This window comes from Lissotriton vulgaris, chromosome 11, assembly GCF_964263255.1.
Source record: "Lissotriton vulgaris chromosome 11, aLisVul1.2, whole genome shotgun sequence".
In the NCBI taxonomy this organism is placed as follows: domain Eukaryota; kingdom Metazoa; phylum Chordata; class Amphibia; order Caudata; family Salamandridae; genus Lissotriton; species Lissotriton vulgaris.
In genome coordinates, this window is record NC_141699.1 from 269,096,873 (window position 1) to 269,115,866 (window position 18,994).

General features: G+C 44.1%; 1 protein-coding gene across 1 annotated transcript in view; it reads left to right on the plus strand.

Annotated features, from left to right (window-relative positions):
• Positions 1–968: 968 nt before the first annotated feature.
• ASCC2 (activating signal cointegrator 1 complex subunit 2) overlaps positions 969–18,994 on the plus strand; it is a 364,116-nt gene continuing 346,090 nt past the window's right edge. The window contains exons 1-2 of the mRNA XM_086943223.1: positions 969–1,100; positions 1,188–1,297. Of these exons, the coding sequence (XP_086799349.1) occupies positions 1,217–1,297 (81 nt within the window). The 5' untranslated portion in view covers positions 969–1,100; positions 1,188–1,216. The remainder of the gene's footprint in view (positions 1,101–1,187; positions 1,298–18,994) is intronic.

The window sequence follows — 18,994 nt, forward strand, 5'->3', positions numbered from 1 at the left end:
GTATTTTGTTTGCTCACAAGTGTCACTATTACCTTGTCTACCTCATGTATTTTTGGTTGCTCACAATTTTACTACCTCATGTATTTTTGTTTGTTCACAATTATCACTTTACCGTATGTAACGTAACGTATGCTTTTGCAATCTGCTGTTCGTGTAATGTTCTCAGTTTGTATCATTTCTGTTTCCTATTGTAAAGCGCTCTGACGCCTTCGGGTAAAGTCCGCGCTATATAAAATTGCATAAATAAAATAAATAAATAAATACATTGACCTACAGTTTGGGAGCCATTCAAAATGCAGCATCTTTGTAGATGTCACGCAGAACGTGACCTGTATACCAGCAGGGTTCACAGCTGCCAAGTTTTCCAGGTCCATGCGAGACTGGTTTTGCAAATCCTTGTTTTTTTCTCTTAGAATTCTGGGACTTGTAGTGGTAGATTTAACCCAGTATAAAACGGGTGCCGACTGGACCTGCCCAATCCAGTCATACCATAAGTTTGACATGCTGTCAGAAATTCCAGAGATTAGTCTACGAACCAGGGCCATATAACAAACGAAAGATCCGATAAAGTCAGTAAATTATACAAGGCATGTGCTATATAGAACTGCCGCTTCACACCCGGTTGGAAGGCGTCAGCGCACACAATAGTAGTCACAGGCCGGCTTGAGCCCCCTCCCACCCAAAACACGTGAAACGAGCCACGGCTACCATTAGAAGTGACTTTTCCACCTCACGAATACCTCATTCACCTAATTAATCGCCTCAATACATGGGATTCATAAGGTCCTAGTCGTCGGCTAGGACGGCTGAGAGAAGTGCACTTGCGTACTCCTCAACCAATGAAAACGTCGAAATTCTGTGCGTCGCGCCAGTATTGGCAGAGCGCTCCAAAGCTTCAAACGACGTCACCATGCACATTAACAGTACCGCCCATTCTGGCACATTTGCCGAAATGTATCGAGTCGTGGGATTGGTTCATGTTGGATCCGGAAGTGGTAAAATCTACGAACATATGAAATCTACTACGAGCAGATGTAAAAATAATCGTTGGTAATACTAGACATTTAGCTGGATTGGCGGACGGGAAGTGGAAATAGTTGGTAGGTGGTTTGTTATCTTGATGGTCTCCCTAAATGCAGTTCAATCTTTTGATTTTTGGTGCTGCGCATATATTCTTTTTATTTTAGGTTCTTCCTGACCGGAGTGAGAGTGCATAATGCCTCCCCAGCCTTTAGATGAACTTCAGGTCCAAGAAAAGGACCTAGCCACAGGGAAGCTGCGCAGTTTGCCTGCTCTGGTGAGATATGATTTTCAGCTTCATTTCAGACAATAACTGTTGTACATGTTCCCTATTGTATAATAAAGTTCGGTGTTTTGTTAGGTTTGCTTTCACCCCACTACCAACCACACTTGCTGGTGAATTGTGATGTCACTTAGAACCTTCCCATTGTATATAGTACACGTTATCATGGTACGTTTGCATAGCTGCCAAGGTTTCAGATTGCTATGTGTGACATTTTCATTTTTTCAGTGTAAATATGAGTGACATTTCACCGGCTATGAGTGACAATTCCTTGCGCGCAAAATCAAGCAATAAAAATTAGGGAAACATATAAATATTAGAAAGTACACCTATTTGAGCAATGGGATGGTGTTTATGATCATGTGTTCAGCCACACATAGTTAAGCTAAAAGGGTGTGGACCAGACTGGTGACCAAAAACTTTAAAAAATGATAAAATAGGCCATTAACTTTCTCCATCTATGCATGAAGGATCTGGAAAAACATTCCTGTATCCATCAGGACTACCTCAACAGTGCTATAACTGAGGAAAGAGTTGTAGAAGAGCATGACAGCACAATGTAGTAATATGACATGTCTCCTCAGTCCTCAAAGAACCCAGGTACCTCTCCCATCACTCGCTGACTGTACTTGTGCCTTTGACCCTGTACAGCACTCGACTTGTCTTGGTTTGTGGTATAAAAATAGCATATACTTAGAATAATCTCCCTTCACTGACATAGAACTTCAGAGTACACTACATGCACAGGTACAAGAATGCAAACGTGTTGCTTATTTAGGTTGACTACTAACTAGAATGTAAGAAGAGAAGTGATGTTAAATACAATAATCAAATAAAACAACCTTTTTATTTAAAAAGTAGCACTACAGATCTGGAATAACAATGTTGGAGTTATTTTAAAATAGTAATGTATTGCCAGTGCACGCTTAAACACATGAGAAATGTTTATTTGCTATAATTCTTGTACCCCAACTCGGTTCTAACAGTGCGCCTGCCTGGAAGCCCTCACTACCTGTGTACTTACTTAGCTCCAGCAGTTCCTAGAGGCCCTGGCTGCCTGTGCCGTGGCTCGGGTGTAAATGTCCAGAAATCCCTCTCTGCTCTGTAGACAGAACACGACTGACTGCAATTGTGTCTGAAATTAAAGGATCAGATCTTGCAGTGCGTGCGCTCGGCTCAGCGCTGTGTGTGTGACAAGTTACAACAGACACACACACTACAAGTCTGAGTGGCAGCAGGGTGCCTGGCCCATAAATACTTAAAATACTAATACACTTAAGTGCTGCTTTCAGAGGTGGAGGTCGGAGCCCAGTGAAAAACCTAAGGTGTCACGGAACAGAGAGCAGCTCTCCGCTGCGGCCTGCAGATTATTGTCTCATGAAAGTGTAGTAAAGAGGACTACACAATGAGTAGGTTCAAGCAGGTTTAATACAGGAAGACAGCTTAACAACCACAGCAGGTAACAGGTATCCTCATCCAGGAATCATAGACCAGTACAACTCAAGAATAAACATTCCAACAGTAGGCACACTGCTGAGTGACAGGAAAGTTCTAAATGACATGTAATGGAATACCACACACCTCCCCCCCCTTTAAAAAAAAACAAAACAAAAAAAAAAACAATAAAAAAAAAAAATGAAGTGCAAAAGCAATTTAAGTTCTAATAAAATCTTTGAACTTAGAAGGAGCAAACTTGGCACGTTCGCTACGTCTTAATGAGATCTCTTCACACACAACATCTGATTGATTGTCTATGACAACATTAGGAATCGGTCGAGTATCAGGATTGATTCCAAAATCAGAGTTACTTACAGTTTTTTTTTCCAAATGGTCATAAACTTCATGCGTACCAGAGAACCTATCTGAGACATGGTCTGAGAGAAGTTTCTGCATACCGGAGGAATTATCTGAAACAAGTTTCTCTGGACAATCTGAAACCAGTTTCTCTGGAAGAGAAGCCTTCTGAGAAGGAGCAACAAAGGGTTTGCATAAGGAAATCCTTCTCAAATTCCATATTTTCCCCCCTTCAACTCTGACAGCTTTGCTAAAGATTTCAATGACTTTGATGGGGTCAGACCATCTAGAGACATTCTTGTGAAACAAACCACCCATTTTAACACAAACTCGATCACCCACCTTTACACTACAAGAGTTATACTTCTTTTTGGCAGAGTGCTGGGTCATGCTTTCTTGGTATTTCCCAATCCTATTCTTTAATGCCTTGAAATCTACCTCGTAGGGAGTATCACTTTTTAACCACCAGGGAAAGAGTTGAGAACCTGGTTTCCTCCCTCGCAATAATTCAAATGGGGATAAACCAGTGACAGAATTGGGAGACAACCGATAAGTTAACAAAGTAGCCTGGAGAGCTTTCTTCCACTTCAAACCACTCTTAACGGCCAATTGACAAGATTCTTTGATGACTTTGTTGAACCTTTCAACTTGGCCATTGGCTTGTGGAAAATAATTAGAAGTCCTTTTGTGAATGACCCCACATTTTTTCAGAAAACACTCAAACTCATTGCTGATGAACTGTGGCCCATTGTCTGAGATAAGTTCCTCTGGCAAACCTTCTCTAGCAAAAATTTCATCAAGGAAATCAATTACATGTTCAGAGGAAATCTTCTCAACAATTTTTAATTCAGGCCACTTAGAGAAGTAGTCAATTAAAACTAAACCATACATTTCCTTACCAGACTGATAACTGAAAGGTCCAATATTATCAATTGCTAACCTACGCCAAGGACCATTAGCGTACTCAATGGGTGTGATGTCGACAGCCAAATTCTTCACAGATTTATCACTTAAAGAGCAAGGAGAGCAATTCCTGACCCAATTATCAACCATGGCATCGATACCAGGCCACCAATAGTGTTCCCTGATCCTTCTCTTGGTGGTGGACATTCCCATGTGCCCTTCATGAGCTAATTTGCAAATCTTTTCTCTCAAACTAGAGGGAGGTATGATCTTATCAGACCTGAGAATAATGTTTTCACATAGCATTAAATCATCCTTCACTTTGTAAAACGAGCCCAACTCACCAGAGAGCTTCCTTTCTTCAGGCCAACCTTTAATCAAATATTGCTTAACCAGCTTCAAGACAACGTCATTCTCCATAGCTTCTGACCAATTCTTTTCTGAAAGAATTAAAGAGCTCTCTTGATCTGAAGTTATGTTAATATCTGCAAATGAGTACGCAACATCACAGTCTATACTCTCACCAACTTCCACACTGGCTGGGAAACTTTTAACATTTAAACGACCTGGAACATAAACAACTTCACAGCGGTATTCCTGTAATTTGGCTGCTAGTCTCGCTAAACGAGCAGTAAGAACTCTCCTACCACCAGCAGCTAGCATGGTGATCAGAGGTTTATGGTCAGTTCTTAAGGAAAACTTTGTTCCCCACAGAAACTGTCTGAAATGCTGAGAAGCCCAAGTACAAGCAAGTAATTCTCTCTCTATAGTGGAGTAATTTTTCTCAGCGTCACGTAGGGCTCGAGAAGCGTAAGAAACTACAAACTCGCCAGTTTTGTCTTTTTGCATTAGAACGGCCCCTAGGCCCACATTGCTTGCATCAACATAAACGATACATTCTTTACCCACAGAATAAGGTTTCAAAAACGGGGCTTCAACAATTTTTTTCTTCAATATTCCAAAGGAATTCTCTTGCTCTTTCCCCCAAACAAATTTTGCATTTTTCTTTAGAAGAATTCTTAAGGGATGCACAATATCAGAATAATTTTTAACAAATTTGCCGTAGAACTCAGTCAACCCTAAAAAGGAAAGTAACTGTTCCTTTGAGCTTGGAGAAGGGGCATTCACAATATTTTGAACATGATTAATTTTAGGTTTGATTCCATGACTTGATATTTCATGTCCAAGGTACTCAACTTTGTCTTGTCTGAATTTGCACTTATTATATTTCAGAGTAAGACCCTTAGAACGGACTCTAGCCAGAACACACAAAAGATTCTCATCATGTTCAGTATGGTCTTTCCCAAAAATCAAAATATCGTCTTGAAAAGCTATGGCCCCTTTGCAGTCTGTTAATAATTCTTTCATGAGACGCTGGAAGACGGAGGCTGCACTTGCCAACCCAAAAGGCATGCGTAAATACTGAAACATGCCCTCTGGGGTAACAAAAGCAGTCAATTTCCTTGAATCTTCATCTAATTCTACTTGGTGATATGCGCTAGCCAAATCAATTGAGGAAAATACAGTAGCCCCTGACAGTGCGGAAATTAACTCATGAATATTTGGCAAAGGATGTCTATCAATCCATATCTCTTTATTGAGACTGCGCAAATCCGCACATAAACGGAGTTCGCCAGAACTCTTAAGAGAAATAACAATAGGCGAAACCCAAGGAGAAGATTCGATTGGTTCTATTATGTTCCTGTGTACTAAATCATCTAGAATTTCTTTTAACTTGGGTCTATAGGCTAAAGGGACATTCCTTACCCTATGCCTGACAGGGACAGCATTATCGTTTAAAACAATTTTATGTTTGAAACCAATATATTTTCCCAATCTGTCATTAAAAATTTCAGGAAAGTTCTTCAGTACACTCTTGGTGAAATCGGTATTGCTAGATGTGTTCAAAGTTAAGTTGATTAATGAGTCGGTAACATGTTTCTCAAACCGGGGCTCATCAACATAGACTGGTGGAACAGAATTTGGATCGAGCTTTATTCCTAAAGCGCGTTGATGAGGCCAACCGAGAATGGAAATACCCTTGGTAGCTACATAAACCTTAGCTTTGATATCCCAGTTCTTAAAAAACAGTTTAGCCCAAAAGAAACCCTCTAAAGCTATTTTGCGTCCTGTGTACCCACCGGGATATATGTCTGGATTTAAGAGCTCTCTCTTACTCCAAAGTTGTTCAAAAATATCCTTACCAATGATGGTGTACCAAGCACAGGAATCAACAAAAATTTCAATGGGTTTGTCATCAATGTGAAGTGTACAAGAAGGAAAATTATTTTGGATACATTCATCCACAGAAAGTATACAGTTTAGACTATTTAAAACTTCCTCTTCTTCAGGAGAAATATAATTCATTCTAAGACCAGATCTGCACACATTGCCAAAATGTCCCTTCTTTTTACATTTGACGCAGATTTTATCCCAGGCAGGACAACCTTTGTAATTGCCAACATGGTTGGTGCTACCACATCTATAACAAACTATTGTGCTTTTCTTAGTAAAACTCCTATTATCACTCGAATTCTTTACATATTCCTTCTTAAAGTTAGGTCTAGCATTGAAAGTGTTCGAAGAGGAATTACCGGAATGAGTTTTAACAATGGCTACTTCAACTTCAGGAACATTACCTTTAACATTTTTACTTCTTATTTCAGATACAAACATTTCAGAATGTTCTATACCCTTAGCTATATTCACAACTGCAGCAAGAGTAGTCTCAGTCCCCAACCAAAGCCTTTCTTGAATCTTTTTGCTTTTTGTTTTCATCATGATTTGGTCTCTGAGAACTTGCTCGTATGATATAGTTTCGAAAGAACAAGTGCAAGCAAGTGAGCGTAAAGCTGCAACGTAATCCTCAATTGTCTCATCAGGTTTCTGTTCACGAGAATAAAACTTGAATCTTTCCATAACGGTATTTATTCGTCTACCAAAACGAATTTTCATTTGCTTAGAAGCTTTACTGAACACATCCATATCACCGGCATCTTCCAAGGGTGGTAAATTATCGAATTCTTTTATTCCTGCACCACCAAGACAATGTCTTAAAAGAGCAAGTTTTCTTTTTGCTGAACAATCCTCTTTCTCTAATACATCAACGTAAGCAATAAACATTGGAAACCAAAGATCCCATTCAATAGGAGGATCACCTGCAACTTGTTATTATTAATTAATTATTAAATAATTAATAATTAATAATTAATTAAAACCTGCAACTTGAAGAAAATGAGGTGGTGCTGCAATGTTAGACATTAGTAAATAAGAGATAAAATGAACAACGTGAACAAATGAATGAGCATAAAACAAGGATGAAAGGAATAATAATAATAGGTGTGCAAAACACAGTAATACTAGATTTGCTGAAGTGTAAATGTAATTGGTGTGCAAATCACCGTAGAAAAAGATTTGCTGAAATTATCTTTAAAAGTCGTTGTAAATGAGTGTAGTTTCTCTTTCTTTAGGTCACTGTTAATTTTTTTGAAAGTCAGTGTTTTTCTGTTTAAGAATCGCTTTAAATTGCCAAACGCTGTACTTGAATGTAATCAGAAAACGTTTTGACGAAGATAATACCTCAGCCTTTACAAAGATGGCCGCCAAAAGCGTCTGTAATGCGCGATGACGTGCGCAATGACGCGTGACCCAGAATGCAATGGGTGAAAACAAAGGCAGAGCGACTCGAGAGATGCCCCGTGAGGAGAGCGAGTCGGGAAATGCCTCGTGAAAGAAAAACGGCTGACTCCAATGCGCTCGAGGTAAGCTTAATCAAAATTAAACAACAGCGCTTTGATTGAGGAGCGTATTTAAGCAATTGGTGTGAAGTTCGTATTACTTGGAAAATAACACCGCTCGATAATGCGGTCGAAAATAGCAATTCAAAGTAGGTAGTAAAGTCTGAATAACTCACGTTTGAGCTGAAACTGTAGGAGACTTTGATGATGGCGATAAAACAAATAAACTCTGGTAGCCGAGGGTGACAAGAGAAACTCCTTGCTTTTGATGAAGCTCCTTACTTCTCAGAAACGCGATGAAGCTCCTTACTTCTCAGAAACATTACTGTCGGTAGGCAAAATCCAATTTTGCATGAAAAAGGAAACAATTGAAACGAGTGAACGCTGTCTTCCAAACAGCACTGCTCCCGTCGTCGCCAATAATTGTGTAGTAAAGAGGACTACACAATGAGTAGGTTCAAGCAGGTTTAATACAGGAAGACCGCTTAACAACCACAGCAGGTAACAGGTATCCTCATCCAGGAATCATAGACCAGTACAACTCAAGAATAAACATTCCAACAGTAGGCACACTGCTGAGTGACATAGGAAAGTTCTAAATGACATGTAATGGAATACCACAGAAAGCATTCTCAGATCAATAATATCTTGCAGATAAACCAGTCAGAAGGATGAGAGCAGCTCTGCCTGCAACTGTGTCTCACAAGTAAGACCACAACTTCACACATACAACGTACGTCAGTGGCAGCATTGCACAGGGGGCTGCCTGGCCATTACTTACTTCTATCTCTCTGAGTCATGTCACTTCACCGCAGGGGGGTCTCCAGACTCTCCCACTGCAATATGGATGATCACAATGCCTGATGCACGGGCAGACCATGCTGAGAGTCAGTCATTGACAGGTGTGGGGCGCCGCGGTAATAATGATATTTTCATGTGCACTGCAGGCTCTGAGGCAGCAGAAGCTCGACCCTCTCAAGTCACCTGCCACTTCTAATGACTTCCTGTGTTCTGGAGGTAGCCGGAATTGAGGTCCCAACATCCGATAATCCCTCCTCCCACGGCGACAGGCAGCCAACCTCTGCTCTCTTGAGTTGAGGGCAGGCAGTCTTCAGTGATTGACAGCCGCGCTGAGGGCCCGGGATTAAATGAAATCCAGCCAGGGCAGTCCGTCGCAGCGGCAGATTGCAACATTGTAGCACCTCACGGACTCGCAGAGGACAGACAGATTTAACTGTTTAACTATCTGACTAAGCCAGCTGCTGTAGTGAATCTGCAGCGCCAGGGAGCAGCACAGCCAGCACACAAGTGAAGCACGAGTTTCAGAGAGTAGCATTATGTGTGACAATGCATTTCAGTGCGGTGATGCGGATCACTGCACTGAAATGCGTTAGTGTCACACCCGATGCGTGATACTTGGCTGGACTGCGTTTGTGTCATTCTCTTGCCATTTTCTCACCTGTCAGCCACGCTCCTTGCTGGTTGCCTGTGGGCCTATATTTTCAATAAATATTTAATTATTTATAACTTAGTCTCGTTGACTTTTTTGAACTGATACTTCAATAACTTATTGTCTTTATACTGACTTATCTGTCTGGACCAAACTGCCTAGACTTCCACATAAGTATCTATTATTTACTCGCAGTTCTACGTTTTCTTAGACTTCCAGTCCCATATTTTCATAATTTAATAGCTTTAATGTTTAATGTTTGTGTGATACTCGCCTGTGGCCCTGTCTCAGTGCTCACGACTTCACTTCTGCGCGATCGTGAAGTCCTCGTCTTCATCTAATGTGCAGTAGAATGTCGCTCATTTCTTTACCCGACTCTATGCTGATAGGGAATACGGCATGCCCTGTCCTAGGCTTCAGTGTGGCACATCTGCTGTGTTGGACAGAGTGTGGGCTAAAAATCAATCAATCAATCAAGAAATTTGTATAGCTCGCTACTCACCCGGAGGGTCTCAAGGCGCTTGGGGAGGGGGGTCCACTACTGCTCGAACAGCCAGGTCTTGAGTTGCTTCCTGAAGGCGGGGTGGTCTTGGGTAAGACGGAGTTGGATGGGGAGGGAATTCCAGGTCTTTGCTGCCAGATAGGAGAAGGATCTTCCTCCCATGGTGGCTCTTCGAATGTGTGGAACGGCGGCAAGGGCGTGGCTGGTTGATCGTAGTTGGCGGGTCGGAGTGTAGAAGGTCAGGCGGTTGTTGATGTACCTTGGGCCTAGGTCGTGGAGGGCTTTGTGTGCGTGGGTGAGGAGGCGGAACGTGATTCTTTTGCTGACGGGGAGCCAGTGCAGGTCTTTCAGGTGTCCGGAGATGCGGCTGTGACGGGGGATGTCCAGGATGAGCCGTGCGGAGGCGTTCTGGATGCGTTGGAGTCTTTTCTGCAGTTTGGCTGTGGTTCCGGTGTAGAGGGTGTTTCCGTAATCCAGTCGGCTGGTGACGAGTGCCTGAGTGACCGTCTTCCTGGTTTCGGTGGGGATCCATCGGAAGATCTTACGGAGCATGCGTAGGATGTTGAAACACGATGACGAGACGGCGTTGACTTGTCTGGTCATTGATAGGGAAGAGTCCAGGATGAAGCCCAGGTTGCGTGCGTGGTCCGTTGGTTTGGGTGCGCTGCCTAGGGCCGGGGGCCACCAGGAGTCATCCTAGGCAGATGGTGATGATCCCAGGATGAGGACTTCCGTCTTGTCTGAGTTCAGTTTCAAGCGGCTGTTCTTCATCCATTCGGCTACTTCTTTCATCCCTTCGTGAAGGTTGGTTCTGGCGGTGGCGGGGTTGTTGGTGAGGGAGAGGATCAGCTGGGTGTCGTTGGCGTAGGAGATGATGTTGCTGTGTTGGCATGCGATGGCTGCGAGAGGGCTCATGTACACGTTGAAGAGGGTGGGGCTGAGTGATGATCCTTGTGGTACGCCGCAGATGACTTCGGTGGCCTCGGATCTGAACGGGGGGAGGCGGACTCTCTGGGTTCTTCCGGCGAGGAACGAGATGATCCAATCCAGCGCCTTCTCTTGGATTCCGACATTGTTGAGGCGTTGTACTAGGGTGCGGTGGCAGGCAGTATCGAACGCTGCGGAGAGGTCCAAGAGGATGAGGGCCGCTGTTTCCCTGTTGTCGAGCAGGGTTCGGATGTCAGTGGCTGCGATGAGGGCGGTCTCGGTGCTGTGGTTGGCTCAAAGCCAGACTGTGAGTGGTCGAGGGATCCGTTCGTCTCGAGGAAGGCGGCCAGCTGTCTGTTGACGGTCTTCTCTATGACTTTGGCAGGAAACGGGAGGAGCGAGATGGGGGGGGAAGTTCTTGAGGTTGGTGGGGTCTGCTGATGGTTTCTTCAGGAGGTGTAAGATTCGGTTTTGGGATCGACATTATACCGGCAAGCTTTGGGCTCGCTGTGAAACTTTTTGTGCTAACTTTGTTATGGGACACCCACTTAAATGAGATTGTGTTGTCGTCAATTAAAATCTGTAGTCAGTTGAATATATGACTATAACAATACAAAATTAAAAACTCATGTAAAAATCCCAACAGGTCAGTATCATAAATGTTCAGTTAGCAACATATCACTGATCTAGCAAACACAATAAATAAATAAATCATGAGGCATATTTTCCCCTTAATTTCAGCGCCTGAATGGTAAAATTCAAAACTTTATAACAAATTATTGGAGAGTCAAGACGTTATACAACCAATATATCCTCTTGTATTTTAAAACGTGTTCCACTTAGAATGGGGCGTAAAAACCGAGATCTGAAAGCTGAATGCAAAGTGCAAAATTGCATAACGTGCTTGGTTGACTGGCTAGATACTCCATCACAAGGACAACGTGGAAATAGAGCAAACCAGGACCCAGTAAAAGGAAAAGCTCATAAAAAATGAATTGTGTTGGCTCTAAGCCGTGATAATTAAAATCTATATTCTGGTGACTTTATCCACGGTAAGTAGGGCTCAATGCCATTACAAATTGAGAGTAATATACACAATTGCACTGTGGCCATTTCAAGAGCTTTCATAAATCTTAACTTTTGTTTGTGGGCAAAGTACGTTTCCTTTACCAGGACCTTGATGTGAGGGCTAATCTTATCTGTATCCTCAAAAAGACTGCTCATTCCTAGGTCTCTGAGAGTAGTTTTTACATAGTAAATCCAAGAAATAGCTAGCAGGTTCCTTTGTTTCAAACAATCCTCCACAATTCTAAATTGGAACTCTGCTCTTGTGGACCACATTTTGACCCATGACAAAATGGGCGCCAAGCCCACCATGTCTAATATGAAACCTAACCCCAATTCACGATGGAAAATAACACTCAATGTGGATCTGGAAAGTCCTAAAAGCCTATTTTAACTACCTGAAGAGACTTTACAGATATGTGTCCCCACACACTAGCTCCTTGTGTGCCTGCAGAGAGGCATTTGGTTTTATATATCATGGTCCATTCTTTAGGGGGCTTATCTCCCAAGTTCTTTGCGAATCTGAAGAGTGTTTCACACACTGCCTCCATTGATTGGGACCTCTGAGTAATTAATTGATCCCAGCTCAAATTGACTTTAAATAAACTACCCAAGTAACAAAAGTTCATTGTTTTCATTATTGGTGTTTCTCTAATGCTAAACATTTTTGAGCGAGTACTCTTTGGGCCATAAGTTAAAATGTAAGATTTATTATTACTCTTGAGCTTCTCTTGCATGAGACTATAAAATCCATCTAAAAGTGTGTGCAATCCATTTACAGTACGAGCACAGCATCGTCTGCGTATAGCAGTACGGGGACTGAATGCAAGCCAATTTTGGGGACGTCAGGAGTCCTAGTACTTTAAAAAATATTAAAGAGTGTTAATATTAAATTGAAAAGGGGCCAAGAAACAGACCTGTCTAACCCCGCGGGTGATTTGGATAGGGGGCATCTGGTCTCCGAATTGGGAATATCGCACTCCCATGTTGGTATATTGGTATATTGATGGAGACCCTTGAAGACATTCAGTAAAGAAGGGTCGACATTTGCATGCCCCATATTGTCCCAGAGTTTGTCTCTGTCCACTAAGTCAAAGGCACAGAAGAGGTCATGAAAACCATACGTATGGCACCTCTCCTGGCTTTCACATATTTACCCAAGATCAGAAAAATATTTAATACTTGCTAGGTGGTGGCCAAGCCTGGGTGAAACCCATATTGCACTTCTGTGAAAAGATTTTTCTTCCGCCCAGGATTCCAATTTCCCTAGCATCACCCTGTCAAACATTGTCATGGACGAATCGAGCAACAAAATAGGCTGGTAATTTGAGGGGACATTTTTGTCACCTTAGTTATATTTGGGGACCGTAACTGAATCTCCGAGATTCCATCCCCCCCCCAATTATTAAGGTCTTAAAATCATTTGTGATCAGAGTGGCCCAGAATTCTAGGTTTGGTTTAAAAATCTCCTCTGGAACACCATCTGGGCCCAATGCCTTTCCCGTCATGGAACGCAAGATAGCTGTTTGCACTCCTCCATCCCCTGAAATAGTTTTGCTAAATTCTACTAGGGCCATAGACATGGCAACAGAGTCAGTTAACTATATTGGCGTTATTTCGGAAAAATGGGAAACCCATTTATGCTCCATTATATGACAGTCTATCCCTGAGGGAGTTTTTTGGGTGAAAAAGGGCATGTTCCCAATTTCCCAAAAGGCCCTATTATCTTTCAGAGAAGCAGAACATTCCAAGTCATCCCAAGCATTAGCTCTTAATTCATCCTTTCTTTTTTCACTAGTTTCTTTGTAATTTCTTCAAGCTACTCTCAACGCCATTAGTTCTCGTGGGATTAATTTACTTAAATTTTTAAAGACTTCATACATGTTTCTGGATTCTGGATTAAACCAAGCACGGGCAGGACGAGCCGTCCGAAGACTATTGATCAGTAAAATATCAGAGATAGATTTGCAAATCTTAGTAAAGTTGTCACGTATACTAACTGGGTTACAACTTTCTCTAAGACTATTTAAAATCTCTGCATGATTCCCGCTAAGACTACATTTGGTTATGTTAAAATCACCTGCTTATAAAATAAAAACACTGTTGAGCTCTTTATCCATTAAATCAGAAAGAATGAGCTCCAAGTGCTCAACGACACCCACTGGTTGAATCACATGACAATTATAATCCAAGTGTATTAAAATTGTTAAGCTCATTAGGGTAAGATATCTTCAGAAGTTGATAATAGGGATTAGAAAACAATTCCTTGACATGCGCATTCCCTACTGCAGTTGATACTAGGACTAAGAGATTGTGCTGTCTACATGGTGGGCAGGGGTTGATGGCTCTTGTTGTGAGCTAATGTGTGGCATTGTCTGCTAGATGAATGACGTTGTGTGTAACTTTTGGAAGCTGCCTTGGGTGTAACTATCTTGCTAGCAGGGCACACGTTGGGCATGTTTGAGGCGTATAGAGTCCCCCACCCCCATTTTTTAGGTCTCGCAGAGAGACCTATTGGGGTGAAACCAGAAAGCTAAACCAGGTGGATTTTGCCGAGTGCATATGTGTCCGTGCACGTGCTTTCCATTTGCTTCCCGAGCCGCCTGCCTGCTTCACACTTCAAAGGAATGCATCCCCCGCCCACACAATGCCGAGAGCCAGCGCTTCCCTCCCATTCGCTCACTCCCCTTCTCCCCCGCCCCCCATCCCATCCCATCCGACTTGTTCTTTCTTGTTTTTAAATGCGATGAAATACAACCTTGAAAGTCAGTAATGTAGAACTGCTTTGCCTCTCTCTGCGCATCTTTTTTATTTTCTTCTCCCGTGCTTCTTGTGTTTTTTAAACGCGATAAAATACAACCTTGAAAGTCTGTAATGTAGAACTGCTTTACTCAGTTGTGGTTAAGAGCTATTTACAAATTTCCATCCCAGTTAATGTTTATCATGGGGCATTCGCCGCCGAGGGGGAAGTCACAGGAGAGTATGAGAGGAATCCTGCTGCTTCTGACAGCTGCGTACATTTGCATATTAAAAGGTGCAGCTCGGCTCGAGCTCCGGACACAATGCACACGCCCCCTCACAAGCCATGCAAGGAATCACCAGCTCTAGCCAACACTTCCGCCCCCTCACTAAGCACTTTCAGGGTGATTGCTTTCTATTACATGTCTGGCGAAGGCAGAATGGTCTCAATCATACGTTTGTTTCCCTAACGTGGTTCAATGGCGAAGCTTGCTGGTACCTTTGCAATGTCCTAAATACATTTATTAACAAGTTAGAGGGCTCACTTAGAAAACTCGGGGCCCACCTCACAGACTCGTATACTCATGAGGTACACTAAACCAGTACCACCAGGCGGAGTGATAACACTTGTTATGGGCTGAAAGGCCAAAACTAAGACCGGTCCTATATAATAATGCAACCCTTTGTAATACAACTAGTTTCCTATGTTTACTTAGTTGCAGCACAACATAAGATCGTATGTGTTTGCTGGCAATCGCCCCCATCCCGCTCTACATTGCTGCTTACCACATCCCATCCTGTTGCTTGTTTTACTTCTGTTACCCCACCAGAAATACTAAATGCAAACCGAAGCCGATCCCGCGACCGGGGATGTCACCAGCACGCCACCTTCCCTCCATGCATGTCTCCCTCCCTAACCTCATGCCGATCCCCTTTCTTCCTCACCCCCCCTCCTCCGCACTGAAGTCTTAAATCTCCCATGTGTCCTACTCACTGCTAATCTCCAGTCGCAGGTCCTAACTCTGCCATCCTCATGCCTCCCTTGATGGTCTCTCTTCTCACAAACCTCACAGCGTTGCATTCTGGGACTTGTAGTGTCACTGTAAGCATTAAGTGTGTGAGAAAAGTGCGTTTTCTACGAAGCCAGCAGTGGCTCAAAGGGTCGCGCGTGACATGGAAGGTATGTGCCCCACGTGCCCATGCATCTCCCTCTCGCAACCCCAGTCTCCACTGCCCTCTCTTCCCTCCGCCCCCACGGTCGCCTGCTCGCCTTCTCTACACGTGCATGGGTGATGGGACCTGGTGTAGACTACACCAGGTCCTATCACCCCTGCAGAGCACCCTCGTCTCCCCTCCCTCGCCTGTTGCGCCATGCCTGCAAACGCGGTGCAGCTCCATGCATGGACCTGTAAGGGGCGCGCTCTAGGCCTGGCTGCTGCCAAGCACACACCGTTTCCTACAGGGTCTGTGCAGGCCGAGCCCAGCTCGCCTGCTGCACAATGAAGCCTGCAAACGAACATGTGACCATCTTCCTGCCTGGGATGTCGGCGGGCTCTGCTTTGCTTCACTCGCATGCCCGTGGATCTGCACCATACTTCGAACATCATTCAAGCCTGAACTCACCAAACCGCTGCACTTAGACCCAAGTACTCGCTGCATGTGGTCTATACCCTCTATGAAGATGGACCCATAAGCTCTTTGTTGGTACTCCGACTTCACTATTACATAGAAAGTGACGTTTTTGACAGCTGAAATGGAGTTTTTGACAACTGAAGTCCAGCACGTTTTTATTGATCAACATTTCAGGCGCACTCCTCTAGGGGAAGGATTTGATCGGATTCTACTGCTCCGAGTGCAAACTTGATTTTGCTGCTGCACTGTCTTTATTGAAGATCATTTGTAGTGCAGAACTAGCAGGCAATATGCATATAAAGTTTAAGGCTCTTCTTTTCATTTACTTGGTTATTTTAATAATTCGACTGACACGTGGAGGTTGTTGCTGTAGCAAGATCAGACTGTAATTGTCTAGATTGACGTTTTTGTGTGTTTTGTTTTCCTCAATTTAGAGGGCGCTGTGAAACCATAGGATTTCCATATGGGTTGTGCCATTAAACTTTTTAGTGCATCTCACGGTGAGCAAATAAAGTAGTTTGAGGGATCACAGCCACATTGCTCTTGTTTCTAGAAAGCAAGGGATTGTCTTTTTCTTGTTTTTTTTGGCGTGTGATTTATTTTACAACCCGGCCAGGAATGTTTGCGGATGTACATTTCTTAAATTACGTGTAGAAACATGAGACAGACGTAGACTTGGCTAGTACACTACATGCGGAAATGACGTATACATAGTGTTTTTTCCACATTTCATAGGCCGAGGATGTAAACTAATATTTGAGACGTGTAATACTTTTTATCTAAAACATGAGCACTTGAAATTCGCATGCGGTTATATTATGCACTGTTTTTTGTTATGGGTACATATTTTTGTCTTGTTGATTGTATGTGGCAAAAACGTAGCTTTTCACCCTTTGAAAGTTGCGTGCAATTGCCCATGCGTTTTTCTCGCACCTATATGAGTCGTTCAAACACGAACGCTGAGCACACCAACAAGAAAACAATGTAGTGTAACAACAGCATGTTTGTTGTGCGGATTATTTTCCTTCGTGAATGATGTCATATGCAAAGCCACGAGGTAATACAACTGCATGACTTGTAATTGAACCTAACGTCACTAATGCAATACTTTTAATAGTGAAGGTATGAAGCGGATTTCAAACTCATTCGTTCTTTATCATGATTGCAAAGCAGACACAGCGTGTCTCGTGGCGCAGGCGGAGTTCAGCTGTAATTAAAACATTGGGATGATTAATGTAATACAATTTTGCAATGGTTCGCATCACTTCATGGTTTGGTTTATTTTGATATCGATTATTGGCAAAGATTGAATCCACATAATGTGTTCAATGTTTATCCTTTCGTAGTTACATGCCAGAATCTAGTTCAGGACGTCCCTTCTGACATCATAGGCTGGTTAAACTGAAACCTCTGTGATTATTTATTACATGTATGGCCTTCATGAACGCTCCCCTCTCTCCTCTCTCCCTCTATCTTTTCTCTGTGATCTTGTACTTTAACCTCATGCGCGCGGCGGCTTTTCCCGCTGTTCTCTGAAGTTTTGTAAATACCGCGGATCATGACGAGCTCAGCTCGTCATGAGCGTACGAGAGGTGTACCTCATGACGAGCTGAGCTCGTCATCAGCATGGAAGGGGTTAAGGGTGTTGGTGATTACATCAGAGGCACCAGCATCATTTGTCTTCAAAGGCTTGAAAGCTTGAAGGCAGTCTGCTTCCCCGCCCCCGGTGTTTATGGCTTTTCTCGCTCGCTAATACGTTTTTTCCCCCTTCCTTTGATGTCCGCCGCGCGTGGCCTCTGCCTGTCGCCTCTCCGTCCTTCACAGCTCCTCTCTGTCATGGAATCTTAAATTTGGGGACTACATCTTCAAAACAAGCCTGCTCATGCTGACACTTGCAATTAGAATCCTTTATTTCTTTCCTTTCATCCTTTCTTTCCTTCTTTTCTTTCCTTCCTTTCCATCCTTTCTTGCCTTCCTTTTCTTTCTTCCATTCCTTCCTTCCCTCCCTCCCTTTCATTCCTTTCTTTCTTTCCTTCCTACCTTCTTCCTTCTTTCTTTTGTTCTTTCTTTCTTTCTTCCCTTCCCTTCCACATTATCACTCAGCACCACCACAGCACCACTCAGCACCACCACAGCATCACTCAGCGCCACCCCAGCATCACTCAGCGCCACCCCAGCATCACTCAGCGCCACCCCAGCATCATTCAGCGCCACCCCAGCATCACTCAGCGCCACCCCAGCATCACTCAGCGCCACCCCAGCATCACTCAGCGCCACTCCAGCATCACTCAGCACCACCACATCATCACTCAGCGTTACCCCAGCATCACTCAGCAACACCACAGCACCACCCCAGCACCACTCAGCACCACCCCAGCACCACTCAGCGCCACCCCAGCACCACTCAGCGCCACCCCAGCACCACTCAGCGCCACCCCAGCACCACTCATCGCCACCCCAGCACCACTCAGCGCCACCCCAGCACCACTCAGCACCACCACAGCACCCCTCAGCGCCACCACAGCACCACCACAGCATCACTCAGCGCCACCCCAGCATCACTCAGCACCCCACAGCACCACTCGTCGCCACCACAGCACCACTCGGCGCCACCACAGCACCACTCGGCGCTACCCCTGCATCACTCAGCGCTACCCCAGCATCACTCAGCGCCACCACAGCATCACTAAGCGCCCCCACATCATCACTCAGTGCCACCACAGCATCACTCAGCGCCACCCCAGCATCACTCAGCGCCACCACAACACCACTCGGCACCACCACAGCACCACTCCGCACCACCCCAGCACCACTCGGCGCCACCACAGCACCACTCGGCGCCACCACAGCACCACTCGGCACCACCACAGCACCACTCGGCACCACCACAGCACCACTCGGCACCACCACAGCACCACTCAGCGCCACCCCAGCATCACTCG